This window comes from Mustelus asterias, chromosome 1 (assembly GCF_964213995.1).
Source record: "Mustelus asterias chromosome 1, sMusAst1.hap1.1, whole genome shotgun sequence".
In the NCBI taxonomy this organism is placed as follows: Eukaryota; Metazoa; Chordata; class Chondrichthyes; order Carcharhiniformes; family Triakidae; genus Mustelus; species Mustelus asterias.
In genome coordinates, this window is record NC_135801.1 from 54,149,449 (window position 1) to 54,168,429 (window position 18,981).

An 18,981-nucleotide genomic window follows, 5' to 3' on the forward strand; every position below is an offset into this window, starting at 1 on the left:
CTGAATGCCCATAGCATTCGAAACAAAACAGATGAACTGAGAGCACAATTAGAAATAAATATGTATGACTTGAGAACCATGACAGAGATGGTTGCAGGAGGACATGGATTGGGACCCGAATACTGAAGGATACAATATATTTAGGAATGACAGGATGTAAAGAAAAGATGGAGGGATAGTTTTGATAATTAATGATGGTATTAGCACAATAGAGAGGATGCCTAATTTCAAGAAAAAGAATGTGGAAGTGGTTTGGGTGGAGGTGAGAAATGATAAATGCAAGAAGTCAGTGGCAGGGTCGTGTACAGGCCCCCGAATAATAATCACATGGTAGGGTGGAGTATAAAAGAAGAAATAATTGGAGCTTGTTAAAAAGGTACGGCGATAATCATGGGAGATTTTAATTTACACGTAGAATGGATAAGTCAGATGGGCAAAGAAAATGGACTAGTTAGTGAAGACAGTATGGTTTTGTACAGGGAAGGTCATGTCTCACCAACTTGAGATTTTTGAAGAGGTGACAAAGATAATTGATGAGGGAAGAGCTGTGGATAAAAGCAAATTACTGCGGATGCTTGGTTAGGCCATATTTGGAGTATTGCGTGCGGTGCTGGTCACCACACTACCAGAGGATGTGGAAGTGTTAGAGAGAGTATAAAGAAGGTTCAGCAGGATGTTGCCTGGTCTCGAGGGTGTTGACTATGAGGAGAGGTTGAATAAACTAGGATTGTTTTCACTGGAAAGACAGAGGCTGAGAGGAGACCTGATACAGGTCTACAAAATTATGGGAGTCATGGACAGGGTGGATAGTCAGAGGCTTTTTCCTAGGGTGAAAGTGTCAATTACAAGGGAGCATAGGTTCAGGGTGAACGGGGGTAAGTTTAAAGGAGATGTGCGGGGGACATTTTTCATGCAGAGTGCAGGGTGCCTGGAATGTGCTGCCGGATGAGGTGGTGGAAGCAGGCACATTAGCAACATTTAAGAGGCATCTGGATGGGTCTGTGAATAGGGAAGGAATAGAGGATTACGGACCGAGTAAGGGCAGAAGGTTTTTTTTAGTTTTGTTAGGACATCATGATTGGCACAGGATTGGATGGCCGAAGGGCCAGTTCCTGTGCTGTACTTTTCTTTGTTCTTTCTTTTATCCTCAATGTGTAGATTGGTCTTCATTTCCACAAAGACTGTGTGGTGATCACTCCTACCAATGCAGATGCATCTCTTGATGGTTCCCTCACCATTTTGCGCAAATCCAGTATGTCCTTTAGGATTCAGCCAGCTCAGTCAGTAGTGATGCTACCAATCACTCTTGGTGATGCACGTTGATATCCCCACCCAGCAAACATTCTGTGCCAAGAGTACTGATTCATCAGCAGGATGGGGGTTAGCTGTGGGGTGGGGGGCAGTACATGGTAATCAGCAGGAGGTTTCCTTGCCCATGTTTGACTTTATGCCATGAAACTTCATGAGGTCCAGAATCAACATATTCAGGGATGTCATTGGTGATGTCTGGGACATTGTCTGTAAAGAATGATTTGATGATTATGACTCTGTCATGCTGTTGCTTGTTGAGTTTGTGGGACAGCTATCCCAATTTTGGCACAAACCTTTGGATTACTAATCCAGTGACCTTCCTCAGTAATCCATCACCTCCCCTATTTCCCTAATAGAGAAAGGAACAGACTTACCCTAATGGAGGAAAGATTTAGTGAGCTGGTACGGACATATAAACTCTGCAGGAGGCTATTCATTGCACAAAAAAGTAATTCTCAGATCCTTGAGATCCAGCAAAGAAACTATTTTGACCCAAGTAACTCGGATGGTTGAGATCACTTAACTGAGATAACCATGGGTCCGGATGAATGGTTGAACTAATTTGGCAGGGGAATGCATTGGAAAGGAGAAACAAGGTGCATATTGGATGAGACAGATAGCACAAAGATAAATAATAAAGTATTAGATGGAGTCTCACAGAGAGAATGTAGGAAAATCTAAATTTGGTTTATAATGCATGTGCGTAAACATATGAAGTGTGATAGGTCAAGTTGAACCACAGGCGCCGATAACTGCTTGGGAATATGACAATTCCTGATAATGGGCACCTGGCTTAAAAAGAACTGGACTAAGTACTAAATTTTCTGTGAAACAAGCTGTTCGGAAAAACTATGGAAGGAAAGAAGTGATCACCACACAGTGATCACCACACAGTGATCACCACACAGTGATCACCACACAGTGATCACCACACAGTGATCACCACACAGTGATCACCACACAGTGATCACCACACAGTGATCACCACACAGTGATCACCACACAGTGATCACCACACAGTCTCTGTGGAAATGAAGACCAATCTACACATTGGAGATAAAAGAACAAAGAAAAGTACAGCACAGGAACTGGCCCTTTGGCCATCCAATGCTGTGCCAATCATGATGCCCTAACAAAACCTAAATTAAGGAGAATATTAAAGTGCTAGAGAGAAAGAGAATGTCTTCGAGGGTATTCATTAGAGTTAGAGTTAAGAAAATAGATATGCCATTACACTACTAGGTGTAAACTACTGGCCAACAATTACGTTGTAAGTTATAGAGGAACAAATTTACAAGCAAATTACAGAAGGGTGCAAGAAGTAGTTATAATGAGTTGCTCTAATCAGGGACCCCATGCACCCTGGACATACTCTTCCATCTTCTTCCGTCAGGAAAAAGATACAAAAGTCTGAGATCACATACCAACCCCGACTCAAGAGCAGCTTCTTCCCTGCGGCCGTCAGACTTTTGAATAGACCTAACTCAAATTAAATTGATCTTTCTCTACACCTGAGCTATGACTGTAACATTAAATTTTGCACCCTCTCCTTTCCTTCTCTATGTATGGTATGCTTTGTCTGCACAGTGTGCAAGAAACAATACTTTTTACTGTATAACGGATACATGTGACAATAATAAATCAAATCAAAATTATCCTAATATAAACCAGAATAGCAATATCGTAAAGGGCAAAGAGGGGAAGTCTCTGAAGTGTGTTCAAGAGAATTTTCTTGATCTGTATGTTCTGGGGGTCACTGAAGAAGGATGCAATGCTGGATCTGATTCTGGGGATTGAGGTGGGACAAGTAACTCAAGTGTGAGCAGTGGGACATTTTGACAGTGATCGAGATATCATTTAGTTATCTATGGAAAAGGACAAAGAGCAATCTAGAGTAAAATACTTATTTGGAGAATGGGCAATTTCAGTGGGGTGAGAACAGATCTGGCCAAGGTAAACTGAACTCAAACACTGGCAGGCAAAACTATATACGAACAATGAGCTGCCTTTAAAGAGGAGATGGTTCAGGTACATTGACGTACATTCCCATGAGGGGGAAAGATGTGGCAACCAAAACCAGATCTCCTTTGATTATGAAAGAGATCGAGAGTAAGATGAAGCAGAAAAGGCATGCAGATGACAGATGCCAGGAAGATACTACAAATGAAAACAAGGCTGAATATAAAAACTTCAGACGGAAAGTGAAAAAGGAAATAAGAGGGACAAAGAAACAGGGTGAGAAAAGACTAACAGAAAGCATAAAATGAAACCCAAAAGACCTCTTTAGGTATATATTTGGGAAAAGGGAAGGAGTATAGTGATCAGGGACAAAAAGGAAACCTTACACATAAAGGCAGAGAAAATGGCTGAGATAATTTGTGGGAATTTGTGCATGGAGTCAGAAGAGATAGGAGAGGTGATGAATGAATACTTTTCTTCAGTGTTCACCAAGGAAAGGGGCCATGTTTTTGAGGAAGAGAGGGTGTCACAAGCTGATGGGCTGGAGGAAGTAGATGATCGGAGGGAAGATGTACTAGCAATTTTGAATAAACTGAAAGTTGATAAGTCTCCTGGGCCTGATGAAATATATCCTAGGAGTCTTTGGGAGGCAAGGGATGAGATAGCAGAGCCTTTGGCATTGATCTTTGCGTCCTCACTGTCCACGGGGGTGGTGCCAGAGGACTGGAGAGTGGCGAATGTTGTTCCTCTGTTTAAGAAAGGGAATAGAAATGACCCTGGTAATTATAGGCTGGTTAGTCTAACTTCGGTGGTCGGTAAGTTGATGGAAAAGGTCCTCAGGGATAGGATTTACGACCATTTAGAAAGATGCAGCTTAATCTGGGATAGTCAGCACGGATTTGTGAAGGGCAAGTCTTGCCTCACAAATTTGATAGAATTTTTTGAAGAGGTAACTAAGTATGTAGATGAAGGTAGTGCAGTTGATGTCATATACATGGATTTTAGTAAGACGTTTGATAAAGTCCCCCATGGTCGGCTTATGAAGAAAGTAAGGATGTGTGGGATAGAGGGAAGTTTGGCCGATTGGATAGGTAACTGGCTATCTAACAGAAGACAGAGGGTGGTGGTGGATGGAAAATTTTCGGACTGGAAACCGGTTACCAGCAGAGTGCCACTGGGATCAGTGCTCGGTCCTCTGCTATTTGTCATTTTTATAAATGACTTGGAGGAGGGGGCTGAAGGGTGGATCAGTAAATTTGCTGATGACACCAAGATTGGTGGAGTAGTGGATGAGGTGGAGGGCTGTTGTAGGCTGCAAAGAGATATAGATAGGATGCAGAGCTGGGCTGAAAAATAGCAAATGGAGTTTAACCCTGATAAATGCGAGGTGATTCATTTTGGTAGGACAAATTTAAATGTGGATTACAGGGTCAAAGGTAGGGTTCTGAAGAATGTGGAGGAGCAGAGAGATCTTGGGGTTCATGTCCATAAATCTCTGAAGGTTGCCACTAAAGTGGATAGAGCCATGAAGAAGGCCTATAGTGTGTTGGCATTCATTAACAGGGGGTTTGAGTTTAAGAGCCGTGGGGTTATGCTGCAACTGTACAGGACCTTGGTGAGACCACATTTGGAATATTGCGTGCAGTTCTGGTCACCTCACTATCAGAAGGATGTGGAGACACTGGAAAGAGTGCAGAGGAGATTTACCAGGATGCTGCCTGGTTTGGAGGTTAGGTCTTATGAGGAAAGGTTGAGGGAACTTGGGCTTTTCTCTTTGGAGCGGAGGAGGTTGAGAGGAGACTTGATAGAGGTTTATAAGATGATGAGGGGGATAGATAGAGTGAACGTTCAAAGACTATTTCCTCGGGTGAATGGAGTGGTAACTAGGGGGCATAACTATAGGGTTCATGGTGGGAGATATAGGAAGGATGTCCGAGGTAGGTTTTTTACTCAGAGAATGGTTGGGGTGCGGAATAGACTGCCTGCAGGGATAGTGGAGTCAGGAACTTTAGGAACATTTAAGAAGCTATTGGATAGGCACATGGAGTACTTTGGGATGATAGGGAGGAAATAGCTTGATTTGGGTTTCAGACAAAGCTCGGCACAACATCGTGGGCCGAAGGGCCTGTTCTGTGCTGTACTGTTCTATAATGAGTACTTTGCATCTGTTTTTACCAAGTGAGAAGTTGCTGCCAAAGTCATGGTGAATGAGGAGGAGTTGGGTTGCTTAAAATTTTTGAGTACTAGAAAGGCTGGCTGTACTTAATACTGATAAGGCACCATAACTCGATGGGGTGCATCTGAGGATGCTGAGGGAAGGAAGGTGGAAATTTGGGCATAATCATCCAATGTTGGTGTTACCAGAGAACTAGGGAATTGCAAACATTTTAAAATTCTTTCATGGGATATCAGCTTCATTGGCAAAGTCAGCATTTATTGCCCATCCCAAATTGCTTTGAGAAGGGGGTGGTGGGCCACCTTCTTGATGCAGTCCATCTGGTATTTACGTAGATGATCTCATTTACATAGATGATCTCATTTACATAGATGATCTGGAGGAGGGGACTGAATGTAGGGTATTCAAGTTTGCTGATGACATGAAGGTGAGTGGGAAAGCGAATTGCGTGGAGGACGCGGAAAGTCTGCAGAGAGATTTGGATAGGCTGAGCGAGTGGGCGAGGATCTGGCAGATGGAATATAACGTTAGCAAATGTGAGGTTATCCACTTTGGAAGAAATAATAGTAAATTGGAATATTATTTAAATGGAGGAAAATTACATCGTGCGACTGTGCAGAGGGACCTGGGGGTCCTTGTGCACGAATCGCAAAAACTCAGTCTGCAGGTGCAGCAGGTGATCAAGAAGGCGAATGGAATGTTGGCCTTTATCGCGAGGGGGATAGAATATAAAAGCAGGGAGGTCTTGCTGCAACTGTACAAGGCACTGGTGAGGCCGCAACTGGAGTACTGTGTGCAGTTTTGGTCCCCTTATTTGCGAAAGGATATATTGGCCTTGGAGGGAGTGCAGAGAAGGTTCACCAGGTTGATACCGGAGATGAGGGGTGTAGCTTATGAGGGGAGATTAAACAGATTGGGTCTGTACTCGTTGGAGTTTAGAAGGATGAGGGGTGATCTTATAGAGACATATAAGATAATGAAGGGGCTGGATAGGGTAGAGGTGAAGAGATTCTTTCCACTTAGAAGGGAAACCAGAACTAGAAGGCACAGCCTCAAAATAAGGGGGGGCCGGTTCAGAACAGAGTTGAGGGGGAACTTCTTCTCTCAGAGGGTCGTGAATCTCTGGAATTCTCTGCCCATTGAAGTGGTGGAGGCTTCCTCATTGAATATGTTTAAATCACGGGTAGATAGTTTTCTGATCGATAAGGGAATTAGGGGATATGGGGAGCAGGCGGGTAAGTGGAACTGATTCGCTTCAGATCAGCCATGATCTTGTTGAATGGCGGGGCAGGCTCGAAGGGCCAGATGGCCTACTCCTGCTCCTATTTCTTATGTTCTTATGGTATAGGTGCTCTTCAGAAGAGAATTCCAGATTTTTGACTCAGCAACAGTGAAGGAATGACGGTCTAGTTTCAATACAGAATGTCTTGCAAGGGAATTTGTAGGTAGTAGTGTTTCCATGCATCTGTTGCCCATGTCATTCTAAGTGATAGAGGTGATAGATTTGGAAAGTGTTACCAAAGACGACTTGGAGAATTGCTGCACTGCGTTTTGTGTATGAATCACACTGCTGCCACTGTGCACTGGTGGTGAGGAAGTGAATGTTTAAGATGAAGGATGGGGTGCCAATCAAGTTGGCTGCTTTGATAGATGGAGTCAAGCTTTTACAGTGTTGATGGGCCTGCACTTATTCAGTGAAATGGAGAATATTTCCTCACACTCCTGACCCGTGTCTTGTAGATGGTAGACAAGCTTTGAGAGTCAGGAGATGAATTACCTGCCACATAATTTGACCTTCTCTTGGAACTACTGTATTTATATGGTTAGTCCAGTTAGGTTTCAGGTCAATGCTAGAATGTTGATAATGGGAGATTCAGCAATGGCAATGCACTGAAAGTCAAAGGGGATGATTTGATTCTCTTCTGTTGTCCGGTCATACTGCATATGGACATCGACTGCCTCGGTATCGGAGGAGTCACTAATGAGCACAAGAGATAGGAGCAGAGTAGACTACATGGCCCATCAAGACTGTTCTGTCATTCATTATGGTTATGGTTGATCTTGGGTTTCTACTTCCCTTTCCTGCCCATTCTCCATATCCTTTGATTTCCTGAAAGACCAAAAGTCTGCCTCTCAGCCTTAAATACAGTCAATGATGCAGCATCCACAAACCTCTAGAGTAGAGAATTCCAAAGATTCACAACCCTTTGAGTGAAGAAATTTTTCCATCAACCCTTTATGCCGGAGGCTGTGCACCCATGCTGTAGATTCCCAAGTCAGCAGAATCAACTAATGTCCACCCTGTCAAGCTCCTTCAGAATCTTGTATATTTCAATGAGATCAGTTCTTATTTTTCTAAATTCGAGAATATATAGGCCCAATTTATTCAGCCTCTCATCCCAGGAACTAATCTAGTGAACGTTCGCTGTACTGTATCGAATGGTGGTTTGTTTGTCTGGACATGTCTAACTGCCCTTTTACACATGCTAATCTGTTCTGGTGTATCTCTGGTTTTCAATTGTCTGAGCTTGAATTTTGCAAAAAGCCCGTCTCCAGACAGAATTGTCTCTATGTATTTGAACTGAGGCAATCCCATCATACCTTGCTTTTTGGCCAATTTCTACAGTGTTTTTATTTCAGCTGCTGTGCTTGTATTTCTGGCCTCATGGCTGTCTGTAGTTGGTTCCCTTCCAATTATTCTATTTTACTTGAGCAGTTGCAGGCTGCTACAAGACAACTTAAATACCATTGTACCATTTGTAATGATCATTCTGAAATAACTGTAATTATTTTTTACTATATTGAAGTACCTCAGAGTGCAACATGATCTATGTAGAAAACCTGAATGTTATTGCACTGTTATAGCCATTTTGAAATTTTTTCAGACATTTTAGAAGTATATTTTCACACCAAAAAAAACTAAACACATACTTTGCATCTGTCTTCATCAAGCAAGGGGTGGTGGCCAGGCCATGTTGAAAGAACTAATTCAGACACTGAGGGTTTAAAATTGATAAGGGGAAGATGTTAGATAGGCTATCTGTATTTAAAATGCTTGAGACAACAGGACCGGATGAGATGCCTCCAAAGATACTGATGGAAGTGACAGTAGAAACTTCAGAGGCACTGGCCATAATTTTTCAGTCTTTTTTAGGCTTAGGGGTGATGCCCGAGGACTAAAGAATTGCAAATGTTACATTCTCGTTTAAAATAGGGTGTAAAGGTAAGCCCATCAGCTAAAAAGCTAGTTAGCTTAACTTTGGTGGTGGGGAAACTCCTAGAAACAATAATTCAGGTCAAATGTAATAATCACATGGACAAATATGAGTTAATTGAAGGAAGCCAGTTCTCAAGGAAAAATCATGTTTAACTAACTTGCTGGAAATTTTTGAAGAGGTAATAGAAAAGGTTGATAAGGACAATGCAGTTAATGTGATATATAGGGACTTGCAAAAGGTGTTTGATCCAATGCCACACAACAGACTTATGAACAAAGTCATAGTTCATGGAATAAAAGGGACAGCAGCAACATAGACACAGAATTGGCTGAGTAGCAAGGAGTAGTTAATGAATACTTTTTGGACTGTAGAATGGTTTGCAGTGGAGTTCCCCAGGGGTCAATGTTGGGACCCTTGCTTTATATAAAAATGATCCAAAGTCGATCTTGGTATACAGGACACAATTTCAAAATTTGCAAACAATATGAAACTGGAAACATTGTCAACTGTAAGGGGGACAGTAGAACTTCAAAAAGAAATCGACAAGTTGGTGGAATGGACATACAGGTGGCAGATGGTTCAACAGAGAGAAACATGAACGTGATTCATTTTGGTAGGAAGAACATGAAGATAATATAAAGGGCACAATTCTAAAGGGTGTATAGGAGCAGAGGGACCTGGACTTACATGTGCATAAGTCATTGGAAGTGGCAGGACAGGTTGAGAGAGCAGTTAATAAAGCAGATGGTATCCTAGATTTTATCACAGGAGATAAGAGTACAAGAGTAACAAAGTTACATTATGAGAAACCTGTGCATGTTAAGTTTAGATACCAGTCAAAATCTAATCAAAAGTAGCTTGTTTAAATCTAAGTAGTAGCGTATGAGGGTTATAAAAACACACTGAACTGTACCCAAGTTAATCTCAGAAGATGAAGCTGGAAACAAGGACCCAGGCCTGATATTGACAGTTCAGGCTGGGTGGTGCTGCTGCTGTCTGGACCCTGGGTCTTAGCTCCTTACCTGGGCATGGGCCTGACATTGACAGTTCAGCTTGGGGTACTGCTGCTGCCTGAGCCCCTCAGTCTGGACCCTGGGCCTGATATTGACAGTTCGGTCTGGGGTAGTGCTGTTGGCTGGAGCCTGGCCCCCCCTCAATCTGGGTGCTGCTGGCTGGAGCCTGACCCCCCTCAGTCTGGGTGCTGCTGTTGGCTGGAGCTTGACCCCCTCAGTCTGGGTGCTGCTGGAGCCTGACCCCCCTCAGTCTGGGTGCTGCTGGAGCCTGACCCCCCCCCCCCCCCCCTCAGTCTGGGTGCTGCTGGAGCCTGACCCCCCCCCCTCAGTCTGGGTGCTGCTATTAACTGGAGCCTGACCCCCCTCAGTCTGTTGGCTGGAGCCTGACCCCCCTCAGTCTGTTGGCTGGAGCCTGACCCCCCCCCCCAGTCTGGGTGCTGCTGTTGGCTGGAGCCTGACCCCCCTCAGTCTGGGTGCTGCTGGAGCCTGACCCCCTCAGTCTGGGTGCTGCTATCAACTGGAGCCTGACCCCCTCAGTCTGGGTGCTGCTATTAACTGGAGCCTGACCCCCCTCAGTCTGGGTGCTGCTATTAACTGGAGCCTGACCCCCCTCAGTCTGGGTGCTGCTATTAACTGGAGCCTGACCCCCCTCAGTCTGGGTGCTGCTATTAACTGGAGCCTGACCCCCCTCAGTCTGGGTGCTGCTATTAACTGGAGCCTGACCCCCTCAGTCTGGGTGCTGCTGGAGCCTGACCCCCTCAGTCTGGGTGCTGCTATTAACTGGAGCCTGACCCCCTCAGTCTGGGTGCTGCTGGAGCCTGACCCCCTCAGTCTGGGTGCTGCTGGAGCCTGACCCCCTCAGTCTGGGTGCTGCTGGAGCCTGACCCCCCGCCCTCAGTCTGGGTGCTGCTGGAGCCTGACCCCCTCAGTCTGGGTGCTGCTGGAGCCTGACCCCCCGCCCTCAGTCTGGGTGCTGCTGTTGGCTGGGGCCTGACCCCCTCAGTCTGGGTGCTGCTGGAGCCTGACCCCCCGCCCTCAGTCTGGGTGCTGCTGTTGGCTGGGGCCTGACCCCCTCAGTCTGGGTGCAGCAGCTCCCTGATCCCGGGCCTGTTCCTCACGCGACCAATTAGCGCAGCTGGGCCCGTGAATGTGATCATTTCCGGCCGCCGGCGCCGAGTGATTGACAGCGGCTGTGACCAATCGGAGTGGAGATTCCGATGGAGCGTGCAGGCTGAGCACCAATAGAAGCGGCGCGGGGCGGGTCTCCGGCTGGCTGCTGTTTACAGATGGAGTGGGTTTAGAAAGTGGCTGCAGGTCTGACTCACCCCGGGGAAAAGCTGCAATCGGTGCTGGGAGAAGCGGGTCGCAGTTATCATGGCCATGTGTGAATTCATGCCGAGCGACTGAAACCGGAGTCGAGATCTACCAGCGACCCGGCGTGTTTGTTTGCGAGAGGCCCGGATTCTCCAGTCAACAACACCAACACCCTGCACATTCCCTGGAGAGCACGGTGCCCATTGCACTGAGGGTGTCCAGGGAGCAGGGTGACCATTGCACTGAGGGTGTCCAGCGAGCAGGGTGCCCATTGCAGTGGGGGTGTGCAGCGAGCAGGGTGCCCATTGCACTGAGGGTGTCCACGGAGTAGGGTGCCCATTGCACTGAGGGTGTCCAGGGAGCAGGGTGCCCATTGCAGTGGGGGTGTGCAGGGAACAGGGTGCCCATTGCACTGAGGGTGTCCACGGAGTAGGGTGCCCATTGCACTGAGGGTGTCCAGGGAGCAGGGTGCCCATTGCAGTGGGGGTGTGCAGGGAACAGGGTGCCCATTGTACTGAGGGTGTCCAGGGAGCAGGGTGCCCATTGCAGTGGGGGTGTCTGAGGAGCATGGTGCTTATTGCAGTGGGGTTGTCCAGGGAGCAGGGTGCCCATTGCATTGGGGGTGTCCAGGGGATGGTGTGTCCTTTGTTGTAAGTGCGTTCATTTCAATGAGTGTCCAGGTTGGTCAGAGGGCATGTGGTGAAGGCATCCATGAATTGTTGTGAAGCCCATTACTTGCGAACCAGAATCCTTTTTTAACACTCAGGGAAAGTATTTAATTGGGGTGGTTGAGAAAGTGTAGTTTATGTTCCTGCCAAATGTGAATTTAGTAGGATCTGATTATCTGAAGCGCTTTGGTTGAAAGAAGCACATTCATATCTTGGAACCATGCCGTGCACCTGTGGAAACTGGAGACGGTGGATCCGGCCTTTGGTGGTATTCCTGTACATAGTGGGTGTTGTGGTTGCTGTTCCTCTCTGTGTCTGGGAGCTACGAAAGTCTGAGGTAACATGGCAGGCTCATTCTATTACACTGAAACATTTCTGTTTTTGAAAGCTGACTTATTTAAATCAGAAGCCTTCACTGAAAAGTGTCATAATATTGTTTTAATTTGCACCCGTAATTCCTGTAATGAATTGCACCCTTCCTGTTTAAGAAGGTAGTAGGTCACACCAAAGAGTTTGTTTCGATTTAGTTTAAACAGTATTTTTCTATTAATGGATTTTCTGGAGTATTGCTTATAGTAAGTTGGAGGATACAGTCTCTTTCTTAGCCGAGTACTTTTCTATCTTCTATTCTGCATGTTCTTCGTCTTCTAGGTTTCTTTTCCCTTTTCTATTTTTCTTTGTCTCTGGCTTTGATCCAGCCTTTCAGATAGTAGTTGGTGTGGTGAAGAAGGCAGCATTCTGTGCAGCTGACAGGAGTGCCAGGCATGGATGTGATAGCAGACCATGGACTTTGGGTTGCAAGTCAAAGGCTGGGGAAGAGGCCCAAGCAGAAGGTAGCATTTTCTCCTTATGAAGGCAGGGTGTGGTAAGAAAGGGAATCTGGTAATGGATAGGAGGAGGGAGAGGTGACAGTTGACAGACAAGAAAGGCATAGTGGGGGGTTTCCAGGGAGCAGGGTGAGTAAGATAGAGTCATAAAGGGCTGGGGTGCAAAGGATGCATTCTCGGGATAAAGGAAAGGGAATGAAAGGGCCAGGAACAGAAAGAAAAATGCTTGGTCTTGAGTTTGGTAGAAAGGAGATGGAAACAGGGAGGGTTTAGAAGGAGCAGGTACTTATTATCCAATTGGGAAATTGTAAAAAGAGGGGGAAAATGTGAGGAATGCATATCTGGAGTTGGAAATGGAAAGAGTGGACAATCTGAATGATGCACAGCAGGGGGAAAAGAGCAAGAAGGGAGCCTGGGAATATTCAGTTTCTCTTCATGTTTCCAATTTGGAAAAGGTCCTGTTATGTAAATAATGGTGACTTGGTTATATCACAGAAGAAAGACTTTGCCGGCTCTCTACAGGGATAATTTATCCAGTCCTATTCCCATGCCCTTTTCTAGTAGCCTTTCAGATTATTTCCCTTCAGGTCCTTAAGCAGTTTGATTTTCAATGCCCAGATTTAACCTGCTGCCACTGATTTCAGGTCCTAAAAAGAGGCCACTGATTTCGGGCAGTACGTTCCAGATTGTAGCCATTCGCTGTAGGAAATGTTTTTCTTTACATCACCCTTGGTTCTTTTGCCAATCACTTTAAATTTCTGTCCTCTGATTCTTGACCTTACTGCTGATGGGAACGGTTTCTCTCTTCCACACTCTGTCTCAACCGCTCATGATTGTCCACAGCTTTATTGAATTTCCTCTCCACGTCTTCTTCTATAAGCAGAACAATCCCAGCTTCTCCAATCTTAATGTAACTGAAGTCTCCTATCCCTGTAACAATGTTCATTTTTTTTCTGAGCTCTCAATCAGTAGAGCATGAGACTCTTAATCTCAGGGTTTGTGGGTTCAAGCTCCATGTTAAATAATGTTTAATCGCTTCTTGGTCTTTTGGTTTAGATCAAACGTCAGATCAAGCCCAAGATGAGGTTACTGCCTTATCTTGTCAGCTTGGATCTCTTGTTGGGATCATTTTTGGATTCGATTTGTTTTTGGTTTTTGAAGCAAACAAGGACATGGATTTGGGTTTGCCCAGTGCACTCCGCACATTGGCTTTGTAACTTAACAATGGAGTAAAAAGAAAATTTAAAGCCTTCACATTCTTCCAAAAGTGTGTTGGCCAAAATTGGACACAATATTCCAGTTGAGATAAAACAAGTGCTTTATAAAGGTTCATCATAACTTGAATGCCTCAATTTATAAATCCTAGGATCTTGTATGCCTTTTTAACTGTTTTCTGAACATGCCATCTCCCAATGAATTGTCTCTCTTCTTACATCCCCTTTAGAATTGTATCTTTTATTTTATGTTGTTTCTCCTTGTTACTTCTACCAAAATGTATCAATTTGCGTTTTGGTACATTAAGTTTTATCTGCCACACGCTTGCTCATTCCATCAGCCAATCTATATTCTCTTGAAGTCTGTAATTACACTCCTCTCACAGTACACTATACTTTCATGTTTTGTGTCACCTGCAAATTTTTGAAATTGTGCCATCTACAATTAAGTCAAAGTCATTATCATATATCAAGAAAAGCAGTAGTCAATCCTAGTACTGACCCCAGAGGTATCCCACTGTTATACTCTCCTCCAGTCCGAGAAACAATCATTTACCACTATTTTCTCTGTTCCCATCACTCAACTAATTTTGTATCCATGCTGCCGCTGTCACTTTTATTCCATGAATTTCAACTTTGCGATAAGGCTGTTATTGTAGCACTTTATTAAACACCTATTGGAAGTCTATAGACACATCAACTGCATCACCTTCATCTGTCTTCTCAGTTACCTCACACTCAAGTTAGTTAAATTCTTGTGCCGGCTTTGTGGTTATAATAGAAGTTGACAAAGTGCACAGGCAACTCAAACTGCTAGCGATTTAGCAATTATAAATACTTAATGAATATGTCCATTTAACATAGCATCTTGCCTGATAACACAGGCTGCCAGCAACAGAAAAATAACCAGGAAATATCCCCACACCATGCATGGTCATTTTGCATAGTTTCCAAAACCAAATTCTTTTCAACAATCTAACTCAAGAATTTTCTGCAACTGAATTGCAGGTAACAAAACTGCAGCTTCATGTGTCAATTATATTTTGCCGTTTCCTGTAATGTGTTGTTTCTATTTTTAAATCAAGGTTGGAACTCACAATAAAGCATGGTTCACTGCTGGAATTTTTGTATTTATGACGATTCCAATATCACTTTGGGGCATCTTGCAGCATCTAGTGCATTATACTCAGCCAGAATTGCAGAAGCCAATAATAAGGTACTTGACATATCTTTGCTTTTACTAATTACACTATTAGTTGTACATCTGGAAAACGCAGACTATTTAGAAACCTTAATTTCCTGTCAATTTTCTATCTACAGAATCCTATGGATGGTACCTATTTACAGTTTAGACAGTGTAAGTTTATTTTAAAATTATAAATAACTTCTGTTACAATTAAGCCTTGAATTAAAATATATTATTCATGTACTAGACAATTAGTTAAGTGCGTGGTTGCAGAGTCCTTGAACCATAAGAATTGTTACAGGAATGTTTTCCCCTTGTGGGGGGATCTAGAACTAGGAGGCACAATTTCAAAATAAGGGGTCTCCCATTTAACACAGGGTAATTAGTGTTTTAATTCTCTTCCTTGGTGAGCAGTGGAGGCTGAATCATTGCACATATTCAATGCTGAATTAGCAAATTTTTGATTGACAAGGGAGTTGAGGGTTATGTTGAGGCAGGCAGGATAATGGAGTGAAGACCACAATCAAACCAGCCATGAACTTAATGAATGGCAGAGCAGTCTTGAAAGGCTGAAGGCCTATTCCTGTTCCCATGTTAATGGTGCTTGTGTTATTATACCTGCTGTCAGGATAGCTGTTGCTTTTACTCACCTGTTTTCAACAAGCACTTATTTGTATTAAAGTTAAGTGTAGAGACCTAATATTCTATGTCTCAGATAAATTGATACCATTAGAACTTGACTTTGACATTGATTATTTTATTGATTTTAACCTGAGATCTTGAGCATTTTTACAATCAATAAAGCCAAATTGCCTTACTGCTGGTTACTTTGGATGGATCTTTGCATTAACAATTTGAGAAACAGATTTCTTTTCAATAATGCCCAAAAGTAAAACAATTAGGCTTGCAATTGCTCCATATTTGGGGAATCAAAGTATGGCTCCTTTTAGTGTTGTAATATACATGAGTTATATAAATGTTAGTGAAAGACATAGAATTATTTTATCTTTTGATGCAATATTTATGATAGTATAACTGAGATAACATTGTGCACACAAAGCAATATTCTCTTTGTGATTATTTAACTACACTCTAGTTTTCCATCAAAGATAGACACAAATATGTTGCATTTAAAATGAACTTCAATGCAATTAAGATAATTCATTAGAAGGCAAGGCAGTTGAAAGAAACAATCTGATAGGAAAACAATGTGATCAGTGTATAACCAATAACCCTGAAAACAAATGGATGTGTCACAAAAGATTGGCAAAATAAAAGACTAGCAAAAACATGGTAACAGTTATCATTGGGTGTACAAGAGAGTAATAGCCATCATTAGGATTGACTAAAAGTGAACTCCTGACTGTTCCTGTTTGTTTCCTTTTTGAAGTAGACTGATCATCCTTTTAAAGTATTTCTGTTCAGGTGATTACAATGGGATATGATTAAAGTTCAGTATTTTTTGCATGGTATCCTGAACATCACATATTTTGGTTGCATGAATCTAATATTTTCATCATAAATTTTGTGGTCAATTTATGGGAATTTGTGAAAATGGCACAGTTACCTTAGGCTCTTTTTCCCCAAGTCTCTCTGTTATTATGAAGATGTTGAAGAATTAAATACATATCCTGCTGGTTTTTAACGAATTTAAATTTTTATCATCTTTGTCACATAATATAACAGCATTGTGAAAGCATGAATAAGTTGTTCAGCTATTGAGTTAAATTATGGCTAATTTGTGTCTAAGCTCCATGTCCCTTAGATTTCCTTGATATGGATATCATCAATCTCAGTCTTGAAAATTTCAATTGACCCAGCAGTCACAGCCATTTGGGGAATATGTTGCATAGTTACTCCATCCTTGGTGTGAAAAATGCTTCCTGATTTTCGTTTTAAATAATCTAGCCATGCTTTATATCAAAACTAATTTTATGTAGTGGGCTGAAGCTACTGGTTGTGTTTTAAATACTGAGCAGCTACATTTCGGTGCATCTTCTAAGGTGGACGAACATTGTTTAACTGTACACTACAAATTACAAAGCCATTAAAACAGAGTCAGGCTCTCTAGAAGAGATGTGGAGATGCCGGCTACTCTCCGGAATCGGTTGCATTCTTGGACACGCGCATCTCCATTAAGGACGGTCACCTCAGCACCTCACTGTACCGCAAGCCCACGGATAACCTCACGATGCTCCACTTCTCCAGCTTCCACCCTGAACACGTTAAAGAAGCCATCCCCTACGGACAAGCCCTCCGTATACACAGGATCTGCTCGGATGAGGAGGATCGCAACAGACACCTCCAGACGCTGAAAGATGCCCTCATAAGAACAGGATATGGCGCTAGACTCATTGATCAACAGTTCCAACGCGCCACAGCGAAAAACCGCACCGACCTCCTCAGAAGACAAACACGGGACACAGTGGACAGAGTACCCTTCGTTGTCCAGTACTTCCCCGGAGCGGAGAAGCTACGGCATCTCCTCCGGAGCCTTCAACATGTCATTGATGAAGACGAACATCTCGCCAAGGCCATCCCCACACCCCCACTTCTTGCCTTCAAACAACCGCACAACCTCAAACAGACCATTGTCCGCAGCAAACTACCCAGCCTTCAGGAGAACAGTGACCAAGACACCACACAACCCTGCCACAGCAACCTCTGCAAGACGTGCCGGATCATCGACACAGATGCCATCATCTCACGTGAGAACACCATCCACCAGGTACACGGTACATACTCTTGCAACTCGGCCAACGTTGTCTACCTGATACGCTGCAAGAAAGGATGTCCCGAGGCATGGTACATTGGGGAAACTATGCAGACGCTGCGACAACGGATGAATGAACACCGCTCGACAATCACCAGGCAAGACTGTTCTCTTCCTGTTGGGGAGCACTTCAGCGGTCACGGGCATTCGGCCTCTGATATTCGGGTAAGCGTTCTCCAAGGCGGCCTTCGCGACAGCGCAGAGTCGCTGAGCAGAAACTGATAGCCAAGTTCCGCACACACAAGGACGGCCTCAACCGGGATATTGGGTTTATGTCACACTATTTGTAACTCCCACAGTTGCGTGGACCTGCAGAGTTTCACTGGCTGTCTTGTCTGGAGACAATACACATCTTTTTGGCCTGTCTTGATGCTCTCTCCACTCCCATTGTTTTGTTTCTTAAAGACTGGATTAGTTGTAAGTATTCGCATTCCAACCATTATTCATGTAAATTGAGTCTGTGTCTTTATAAGTTCTGTTTGTGAACAGAATTCCCACTCACCTGAAGAAGGGGCTCAGAGCCTCGAAAGCTTGTGTGGCTTTTGCTACCAAATAAACCTGTTGGACTTTAACCTGGTGTTGTTAAACTTCTTACTGTCTCTAGAAGAGCATATCAGAGACAATCAGCTTAGAGGAATGTGAATGACTCCATCTCCTGAACTGTTAACAAAACATCCAGACAACCTGTGTATTCAACTGGATGTGGAACACCATTGGTTATAGTCATTTTCAGTAAGAAGTTTAACAACACCAGGTTAAAGTCCAACAGGTTTATTTGGTAGCAAAAGCCATACAAGCTTTCAGAGATCCAAGCCCTTTCTTCGGGGAGTGGGAATTCTGTTCACAAACAGGGCATATAAAGACACAAACTCAATTTACATGAATAATGGTTGGAATGCGAATACTTACAACTAATCAAGTCTTTAAGAAACAAAACAACGTGAGTGGAGAGAGCATCAAGACAGGCTAAAATGATGTGTATTGTCTCCAGACAAGCTAGCCAGTGAAACTCTGCAGGTCCAGGCAACTGTGGGGGTTACAAATACATATAGTCATTTTCAACAGTGGAACCTGCTGAGAAGGAAACTTCCAGCCATAGTCAAATCATGTTAAAGCCATATACCTGGAATCAGCTTGTTATGACCTTGTTAGGGTAACTGGTCAGTTGGAGAGAGGAAATGATGTGATGAGCCAACTAGCTCTTTTTGTGCTTAAGAAACTGTTTTTCTCCAGGCCACTCAGAACAAAAGAGCACGGAAGAAAGTCCTTAAATGGGCTCTTGCTTTTCATCCATCCTGCAAGCGCAAGCCCTGCCTGTTGTT

General features: G+C 43.7%; 1 protein-coding gene and 1 long non-coding RNA gene across 2 annotated transcripts in view; one reads left to right on the forward strand and one right to left on the reverse strand.

Annotated features, from left to right (window-relative positions):
• LOC144493435 (uncharacterized) overlaps positions 1 to 10,801 on the reverse strand; it is a 48,503-nt gene extending 37,702 nt beyond the window's left edge. The window contains exon 1 of the long non-coding RNA XR_013497745.1: positions 9,578 to 10,801. This is a non-coding gene — a long non-coding RNA (uncharacterized LOC144493435). The remainder of the gene's footprint in view (positions 1 to 9,577) is intronic.
• A 135-nt stretch (positions 10,802 to 10,936) lies between these two features.
• tmem184c (transmembrane protein 184C) overlaps positions 10,937 to 18,981 on the forward strand; it is a 41,490-nt gene continuing 33,445 nt past the window's right edge. The window contains exons 1-3 of the mRNA XM_078212366.1: positions 10,937 to 11,996; positions 14,786 to 14,916; positions 15,021 to 15,057. Of these exons, the coding sequence (XP_078068492.1) occupies positions 11,880 to 11,996; positions 14,786 to 14,916; positions 15,021 to 15,057 (285 nt within the window). The 5' untranslated portion in view covers positions 10,937 to 11,879. The remainder of the gene's footprint in view (positions 11,997 to 14,785; positions 14,917 to 15,020; positions 15,058 to 18,981) is intronic.